Source organism: Vigna unguiculata, chromosome 7 (assembly GCF_037176805.1).
Source record: "Vigna unguiculata cultivar grain cowpea cultivar isolate G323 ecotype 2 chromosome 7, ASM3717680v1, whole genome shotgun sequence".
Classification (NCBI taxonomy): domain Eukaryota; kingdom Viridiplantae; phylum Streptophyta; class Magnoliopsida; order Fabales; family Fabaceae; genus Vigna; species Vigna unguiculata.
Window position 1 is genome coordinate 740,429 of NC_140798.1, and position 9,979 is coordinate 750,407.

At 26.1% G+C, this 9,979-nt stretch overlaps 1 protein-coding gene across 5 annotated transcripts; it reads right to left on the minus strand.

Annotated features, from left to right (window-relative positions):
• Positions 1–308: 308 nt before the first annotated feature.
• LOC114190651 (protein LIGHT-DEPENDENT SHORT HYPOCOTYLS 3-like) lies at positions 309–2,199 on the minus strand. 5 transcript variants are annotated; one of them, XM_028079616.2, is made up of 2 exons: positions 1,371–2,199; positions 309–617 (listed from the first exon to the last, which is right to left on the minus strand). In XM_028079616.2, the coding sequence occupies exon 1, from the start codon at positions 2,007–2,009 to the stop codon at positions 1,398–1,400; it is 612 nt and encodes a 203-aa protein (XP_027935417.1). In that variant the 5' UTR covers positions 2,010–2,199; the 3' UTR covers positions 309–617; positions 1,371–1,397. The 5 variants fall into 5 exon arrangements, with proteins under 5 accessions (XP_027935417.1, XP_027935415.1, XP_027935416.1 ...); XM_028079614.2 differs by having other exon boundaries at positions 309–676; XM_028079615.2 differs by having other exon boundaries at positions 309–702.
• Between the last annotated feature and the right edge of the window lie 7,780 nt (positions 2,200–9,979).

The window sequence follows — 9,979 nt, forward strand, 5'->3', positions numbered from 1 at the left end:
CTGATTTGCCCTGCGTGCCCAGAGGACTTGCGCCATATCCAGAGGAAAAGTCTCTCCACAGGGGCCCCCTACCCTAGTATCAGAAAACCGAAAAGCACGAAAACATAGGAAAAAATAAATAAAAATAGATGTACATTTCACACGTACATAATACTATATAGTAAATAGTATAATGCTAGAAATTAACCAGTGGATGATCAAGTGTGTGTGTGTGTGATACTTGAAAAACACTCACTATTAATTCATGTGGAAGGGTAAAAAGAAGACACAAGTAATAGCATTTTACCACATCCAACAAAGAAGACATGGAACATGATCTGCAAATTCATTACTCGTCATAAATGACCCTCCTTCAAGTACATAAACATATTTATTACAAATTTGACAGTGAATAGGTCACACAATAACCCCTCTCACTTCTTTCACACCCTTCGAGCTAGCCCTTCTACCAGTAACACTGCAGTTTCCATAGCACAGTTCTTCTTTTTCCTCAGGGCAAGTCTTACATTGCAGGTTTCAAATCAAGCAAGCATCACAACTGCAACCCTTATTATTGCAATATTATCAAACCTCTGAACACTTCCCCAGCCACGTAAATTATACTTGCCTGAAATTTCCTTTTGTCAACAATAACATCAAGGGAAGCCCTCAACCGCAATTTAAAACCTTCAATAACCTCACATGTCAAACAAATCACAACTTCTGCATAATATAAGAAAATACATAACAAAGAGAAACAAATGGAAACAACTTCACGTACTATGCATATATTACTTAGCATACAAAATGCAATTCACAGCAAGATATATCAAGCATTTAAACTATATGTGTAGACAGGTAGTCAAGCTCAGAAAGATTTAACTTGTGTTGATAGGGTTTGAATTTTGTTGCAATTTCTGATAGTTTAAAACATGACAGATAAATACATTCATGGTTGCAGCTGAAATGCAATTGCACAGACAAAAAATGGTTGTTGAGACTAAAATAAATCTCAAAGTTCCAGATACAATTACAGTTGCAGACAGTTAAAACTTCAATCATATAAATAATAGTAATATAACATGCGACTTTATTGATCTGTCTGTCTACGTAGTCATATATGTCATGAACTTTGTGAAGAAATTGTTAAATGGTTTACTACTATTAGAGTTTTGATCGATCTTTGTATGACATACGGTGAGGTTTCATTAATTCTTTTCTAGGTAGGTAGAAGAAGGCCATGGATTTTTGTTAATTCTTCTAGAATTGTTTTTAAAACTGAACCTCGTATGTAGAAATTAGTTGGGACCATGAACATGTGGTGGACCTGAAATTGTAGACTATAATATAACAATGATGATAATTTGTAGAGTTTATGGTTGAGTCCTTACTATATATATGCATATATATTATATATACTACTGAGAGGTAGCATTTGATGAAGGTGGTTGAGGTGGACGCTTGCGCTTTTTTTTCTCGTAGCTGATGCCTCTAGCTTTGGCCTGAGAGTCACGAACTTCACGAAGGTAGAGTCTCACAGCACGAGCACCAAAAGGGTTGGCCTCAGGTTTTCCACCGTTCTCTTCAAACGCAGCTCTGAGACGCCCTATGAGGGCATCAAGGCTCCCCCATGCTTGGCGCAGAGGACAGGGACACGGTGCAGGAGGGTTTGGATGGCCAAAGAAGGGACAAAGGTGTGTGTGAACCTTGGTTTTCCCGAACTGGTCGAGGTATCTGAGGAACTCAAGAACATGGGCACCACTGCAGCGAGAGAGGGAAAGTGGGGGCCTGTGGTTTCTGAGGTACTGCCCGAAAGTGTTCCAGTCTCTACGCTTTTGGTTCTCGTAGCGGCTTGGGGTGGAAGGTGGTGATGAAGAGGTTGTTGTCGTTGTTGTTGCTGATGTTGTTGTGGAAGACGATGATGCTGAGGAGAAGTTTAAGGATGGGGTTAGGTTTGTGATAGTGTTGTTGAGGCCTGTGTTAATCATGTCTTTGCTTGGAGAGGATTCAAAATCCTGGAATGAGCTCATGGTTGGTTTGTGAATTCTGATCTAGATTGGACTCTTTTCACTGGTTAACATGGTTGAAGAAGAGAAAAAGGAAAGGAAGAAGAAGATGAAAATGAAAACCTGATCAGATCAGATTTGAAGAAGAAGAAGAACAAGAAGAAGAGGGTAGTGTGAGAGGAAGTGTGTGAGGAAAGAAGGGAAGGGTTGGAATAATGTTATAGGTGAGAGAATGAGTTGAAGAGAGGGTAAAAGAATAGTGATTAGACTATAACATGTTTTGGTATGGGGCTAGGTTGAATTTCCTTTGGTTTTTGTGAATTCCTAGAATACTTTTGTAATATTCTAAGCTTGGTTTTTCTCTTTCTTTGAAAAAGCTATTTTACAGAAAAAAAAAATTCAAAATATTCTGTGTATGTGATTAGAGAACCAAGTTCATGCTAGCATGCTTGAAAATGCTCTAGAGTGTTGAAACCTGCATGAAGCTAGGTTTTTGTGAAGAAATTTTTTTTTTTTTTGTGAAGGGATTGCAAATAGGGTATTGGTGTGAGTGAGGCAAATGGAGAAAAGGGAGGGTGTAAATGAGAAAGAAGGGGTGGTGTGTTTTGGCCTTTAGGGCTTTTGTGGAAATGAAAATAGGTTGATAGTGACAGTGAAAGGTGACTGATGCAGACAGCATAAAGTCATGGAGGGTGAAAAAAATATGAGAAAAAAATAAATGAGGGAATAACATGATTTTGTTGCACCTTCCTTTTGGGTTGATTGACAACACCTTTCCTGAAATGACAACTTTGCCCTTCTCTGTCTGATATGACTAACTTTACTTCATGAGTGGGATCATCATCAGCCAGAGCCTGAACACACATGCACAGTAGTAGTGTAGGAATAATAATTAGGGTTTGCAGAAAAAAAAAAATGAAGAAGAAATCATCCTCATGCATTGCATTTCAAGTGTTAATCCCCAGAGATTTCTCTGTTACAGATCATAATCATGAAATCATTGACCACAAAAGCTTCATTAAATTAATACCTAATTGTAGAACTTGATAGATTCTGTGTTAAACACTTAAAAGGGAAGAACAAGTCATTTCTATCACACACACTCAAGTTTAATCTGTGTTAACCTTCTGATGAGTTCATGTGTAGTTAAAGTTCTTTTCACATTAACATTATATCATTTTAGTAATTAGTAAACTCAAATTTTTTGATGAAATGAAGGGCATTTAAAGAAATCCCTAAGTGTTTGAATATATTTGTTTTATACAGTCAATCAAATATTTGAATACAGTAGAGAAAATAAATACTGTCTTCTTAAAGTGAGGTGGATTCAAAGAACTGTATCAGTATATACAGTCTCAATGAAATAATAATGATTAAAAAAAGATGCAGTCTAAGTAAAGATGTAATTCCATTAGAATAATTTTCTTCACTATAAAGTTACCTGGAATGAAAAAAATAATTTACAATGTAATTTTATATTTTTATTTGACTAGTGTGATAAGTTGGCTGACTTTGGTATTAACCAGCATAAAGGTTATATATATTTTTCAATTTGTTGGTAATATAAACTTTATTACATATAATGTGTATATGTGCACAATACAATATAAATGCTTGTTTTTATAATTATAAATTATACATAGCAAATAAATACTTCTAGATATATAAAAAGTATATTGTTGCTAGAATGCATAATTTATATATCATATATTTTTATTTTTAATTATTGATACAATAGAAAATATTAAAATTCAAGTTGTGATTAAAGAGAATAAATATTAAAATGAAAAATAAAAAAAATTAGTTAAAACCATCTGTCATACAAACTTATATATCAGTACGTTAATATTTTAAATTTCTGTTGCCGAGATTGAAAAGATCAAATGTATTTAAATTTTGAAATATACCTAATCAAATCATAGATATATTTGTTATTAAATTTTATATATTACCAATAAATTAATAAATTTATAAAGAAATATTTTTATACTAATCTAGTTTTTAAATTATATAATTTAGTATCATTGTCTAATTTTTTATTAAAATTAAAAATAATGTTAACTAATGTCAAGAAACTTGTCAAATATGTTTCAATTGTAAACACAATCAAATAAATATCTAGAAGTATATTTATATTGTATTGTGCACATATAAAAAATTTGTGTGGATAATTTTTTTTATAGTATATTTTAGAAGAGAAAAAATAATAAATTATTTTTTTTATAAATTAAAATATATTAATGCATAACTTAAAATAAATTAAAGAAGTAGCATGAAAAAAGTCTACAAAATTAATTATTCTAAATTTTTGAAAAAAAAAATAGTTTCAACTTTTCTTATATTTATTTCTTTTAAATTTTGTATAAGTAAATATGTCAAAATTAAATTATGGTTTCTCACTTTTAGTGTGATTTGCATGTGAGAACCGAAAATAAATTAATATCTATTTGTTTAAATTCATATAATGATATATTCTTTATGTGAATTAGTTATATATACTTAAGTTGCTTTATATATGTGAACTAAACTTATGTTACAGATTGTAATAAAGTTTAATTGAATGATGATATATTAAAACAATGAAAATTTGTATGTATATAAAATCCCTATACGTAAAGAGTAGTTAATCTGAATTAGTTAAATTTAACCATGATGCTCGGCTGATTTAGATAGATGCATTATATTAAATTGAAGTGAATTTTTATATATGTCTTTGGGATTATTATTTGGGATTATTTAGAAATAATGGGATTATTTACTAAAATGTTCAACTATTTATGATAGGAAATGAAGAAAATATATAAGTGCTTTTAGCTGTCGCCAGCTACCTATAACTGTTTCCTATAACATAATGGAGTGTGATAATTAGATCATGGATAAATTTCTTTTGAGTTCTAATGACATTTAAAAGAAAAAAATTACTCATTAAGCACTTTTGCAAAAGAAATTAAAAAAAAAAACTATTTTTATTATAGGTTAAAATTAGTCTATGAATAATAAGTTAGAAATAACTAAAGAAAAACTTCATATATAAGTTAATTTTTAATTTTAATAAATATTTTTCAAGTCCTCTAAAAATATATATATTTAATGCATGGAAAAATAAAATCTTAAATTTCATTGTGTAGGTGGTTGCTACAAAAGTGACAATAATGTAGATGATGAATATTGCAACTCAATAAAAGCCATTAGACACTTTTGTAAACTACTTCACTTTTTGTGGATAGCTACTTTTTAAGAGTACACACACAAAAAAATAATAATAAAATTCCTCCAATAGCACTTATTTGTAGAATGACTTTTGTAACTTCATTTTCAATACTAGTTGGAAAAGTGCCTTATCAACGTCTTTTATTTTGTTTTTTTTAGAATTAGTTTCATTTTACTCATTTTTTTTCTACAATAATATATAACTCAAATCCACATTTTAAAACTACTAATTATGTTGTAACAAGTTTGTATTATCTTGAATTCAAAGTGTTAAAAATGGAGTTTCACTCTCACAACCATTAAAGTCACTAGCCCCTCTTCTCTATATATATAAGAAGGAAAAGAGAAAAAAAAAAAAAAAAGGTAGTGTAGTTTAAGGGATAAAAAAGAAAAAATGAAAGTAACAAAATCAAAATATAATCAGAATTATTTACATTCTTTATATCCTATTTTACCTAAATTTAAAACCTAATTTTGAAAAGATGAAGGAGTGTGAAATACTTGTATATAGATTACAGTGATGTCTGTAATCCGACCAAAGTTGGAGAATTTGATTGATCCATGATGTTGGGTTTTGGTAGTGAGCATTAATTTTCTCCATCAACAAGCTAAACATTTTGGATATAGATTTGACTGATTGTAGGTAGACATGGTTACAGCCTCATTTGTCACAGCACCACCACTTCATTATTTTGAAGTGACTGCAAAATCTTTACATTTTATTTTATTTATTAGGTTAGAGTTTCTTACTAAGTATATTTTAAAAAATAAACTTACAAATTGCTTTTATCACAATAAACGTATCAAAAATCAAATTTAATTAAATTTTAAATAGCTTATAACTTCTTTAGGTATTTTTTATTAAATATTTTGTTTTATTAAATACATTTTATTTATTTATTTTTTAAATATCTTTCTATTTGATTTTATTGTCAATGAGATAGTATATTATCATTTTCATCTTTAAATTTTTAACTAATTAATTATTTTTTTTAATCTCTTTAAAGTTGTTGTTCAAACTTATTTTAACAAAAATGAATGGATTGATCAATAAATTAAAAAATGGTATCTTGATCATTAAATTAAAAACAAAAATATGAAAGTAATAATCAAACTATTTGTTAATAATAAAAATCAAACAAGATATTTAACTAAAATAAAAATAAATAAAAAATATGTAAAAATATATAAATTTATGCTGTGTATGTATCTTAATTAAGTAAAAAATTATTAAATCTATTAAAGAGGTATTTATAAATTTATTGTGAAAATTTGTCAATAATATAGTATACAAAATATTTTCTCATAAATTCTTAATTTATTGATCTATCAATAATGTCATTAAATATATTAGTGTTATATTTCATTAAATTAGGTATTTGGTTTCCTATATATCCTATTCTATAGTAATATATTATTACTTATATTTTGATAAATAAATTAAATTGAAAATAATGCAAACAATTCTGGGTTTCAATAATGATCAATTGATGGCTCCCAATAAATGATGTGTAAAAACACACCAAATGGTGATGTTATGGAACGACTTGACATGCACTATGCCATAGTATATAAGAATAAATTAATTAACAAAGCTCATTTTTTTCCATGTAAACATTATCACGTTGAAATCATAATGCATACATTAATCATGTGCTATAAAGTTAGACAACTGAACTATTGATGTAAAGGATAAAGTATGGTGGTATATTAATCGCACAAGAAATTTAAAAAAGAAAAATCACACAAGAATAACTATAGATTATATTTTTAGTAATTTATTGATTTCTATATTTATTTTTTTATTCTTGGTATTTACATAAATATTTTGACCTTTTACCTTTAAATTTTGGATAATTTAATTTTTGTTAACTAGTGACTACTTTTTGTTGTATAACACACACATATATATATATATATATATATATATATATATATATATATTTTGACGGATCTTGACCAACATTGTTGGGGAAGCCAAAATAATACACCCAAAAATACATCTCATTATTGTCACTAACACAATAAAAATGAATACATAACTTAGTATAACGATAACTAAAAAATAAATCACAAATATCTAAAAGATTGTCTTTCGTTCCTTCAGATCTCTAAACTCATCAATAATTGAATCATAACTAAAATTTTCAACTATTTATTTTTCAATGTAAATAATCATATTGTCGGCAAAAAATTCATCTTCCATTTTATTCCGCAATCTTATTTTGATAATTTTCATTGCAGTAAATGATCTTTCCATTGTAACTGTAGAGATAAAAAGAGTTAAAATAGGTAAGAATGGAAGATGAGAACAATTTGTAAGAAACTCAAGACATAAACATATAAAAAGGCTCATTAAATAAATTATTGAACTAATATTTTACTATCAAGTGACGAGGATGGAAGATAATGAAAGAGAAATAAGAAAAAAAATAATAGATCTTTTTATTTTCAGAAACAAAAAAAAAAAAACAAATGAGAATGAAATACGAGAACAATTTATGAAAAATACAACTTATAATGAAAATAAATAATAAAAAATATCTTGATAAATCTTTTTAATTTTATTTTTTATTATATTTGATTTTATATTTTATTATTTATTAGTATTAATGATTATGTTTATAAAAGAAATAAAATATTTAATTTAATATTTATATCAAAATAAAATCAAAATATCTAATATCTATAATAAAAAAACCAAAATACCTATTATAAAAAAAAATCAAAATTTTTGGGGTGGCCATGGCCCCCTGCCACATTAATAATCTGCCAATATAAATATATATATATATATATATATATATATATATATATATATATATATATTATCTTTGAGTTATTTTAAAGATGAATCTTGTTTATTAATTCATTTATACGAGGAAATTATGATTGAAGATGAATATAACTTGGAGTTTATTAAGTTAATATAGATTTTTAAGATATAGATTTTTTTATCTAATCACAATTTTAAGATTTTTTTTTATAATGTATTACATTTGAAAAAAAAACGTAAATCTCAATTTATTAAATTAAATTATTTTAAATATATATTTAATTATTTGTCTTTACTTTTAATATTTGATTGATTTTTTTTTGTTACCAGAATATATGACAATCAGTTTTAAATGCTCAATCGTATAATCTTCATTTAATTCTATTTCAAAATTTATAAAATTGTAGTTTTTTTTTTTAGAATTTGTAGTTTTAGACACGTCCATAAATTTAGGACTAATTGTGGTCATATTGTTATGAGTTGAAAGAGAAAAAGGAGTGGAAGATGAGTTGAGAGAAAAAAAAAATAGAAGAAAAGGTGTCCTGAAAAAAAAAATACAGAAAAGGAGTTAGGAAAGAAAAAAATAAATATAGAAGAAAATATTAAATGAGAAATAAATAAAAATGAAGATCCAACAAAGAGGGAAGAAACTATAACCATTAAAAAGATGTTTTTACTGATCAACAATGTGAATAAGAACTTTTAATGAGATATTGCAACAATATATTATTTGAGGTCAATCAATTCAATAATAATGTACACAAATTATAGTTTTAAATTGTAAAATTAATGAAAGAATGATCTTGACATCATTTTCTCTCGAAAGAAATATACTCATAATGTTAAAAAAACGAATATACTTAAAAAATGAAAGAATAATATCATCTTAAATATAACTATATTTATTTATTTATTTTAATTTAACAAAATTTGAAGATCAAAACACATTAATTCTAATTTTAAGTTGAAGTTTAGATATTACAAACAAAATATCTAATAATACAATTACTTCACCTAACCTTATATATCTTGTTGACTTAACATATTCACCTGTGACGTTATCATTTACCAACAAGACATTAAGAACACATGTCAAAATACTATATTTTTGTTTTGGACACATAAAAAGGCACAAAGAAAAAACAAATAGAAACCAAACTATAATATGGATATTTCAAATAAACCAAAATGATATTAAAAATGCTCATTCATCGAAAACACATAATCTCTGCTTAATTCTTTTATGATAATAAAAACTAACTAATAATACTGAAAAAGTTGATGATGAAAAGTAATTTAAAAGTATTAAAGAGAAAACTAGAGTGAAATATTTGTAGAATATATGTTTAATTTTATCAATTATAAAATAAAAAAACTCCATAGATAAATACATATTGAGAAAGAAGTTGAGAAAAGAAAAGAAAGATAAATATGATTTTAGTCACAGTAAAAATTAAAATTAGTCATTTTTAAAACTTTAATCAAATTTAGTTTTTATTTTTACAAATTCATAAATTTAATTATTTTAATTAAATTTTGTTAAGTTTATTTAACATTTTAAATGTATTTTATGATAATATCTTAGTCCTCAACTTTATAAATTTATAAATTTAGTCATTTTAATTAAATTTTGTTAAGTTTATTTTTAACACGTTTTATGATAGTATTTAAGTTGTTTATCATTTGACACATTTTTACTTTGATGCTAAAACGAGTTTTGAGATGTCTAATAAACTTACCAAAATTTGATTCAAATAACTAAATTTACGTATTTTTATCTTTTAAATTAAGAAATTAAATTAGACCAAAATTTAATAAAAAAAACTAATACCAAATTTCATTAAAAATTAAAAAATAAAAACATATTTAAACCGAATATATATATATATATATATATATATATATATATATATATATATATATATATATATATATATTAGGCACTGTGGAGCCCACCAACTTCTTTAGACATGAAAATATCTTTGTGTATGATTTATGTTGTCTCTGC

Bases quoted from the DNA above. Each gene is read 5' to 3' on its own strand.
- LOC114190651 (XM_028079616.2), bottom strand. From the start codon at position 2,009: ATGAGCTCATTCCAGGATTTTGAATCCTCTCCAAGCAAAGACATGATT.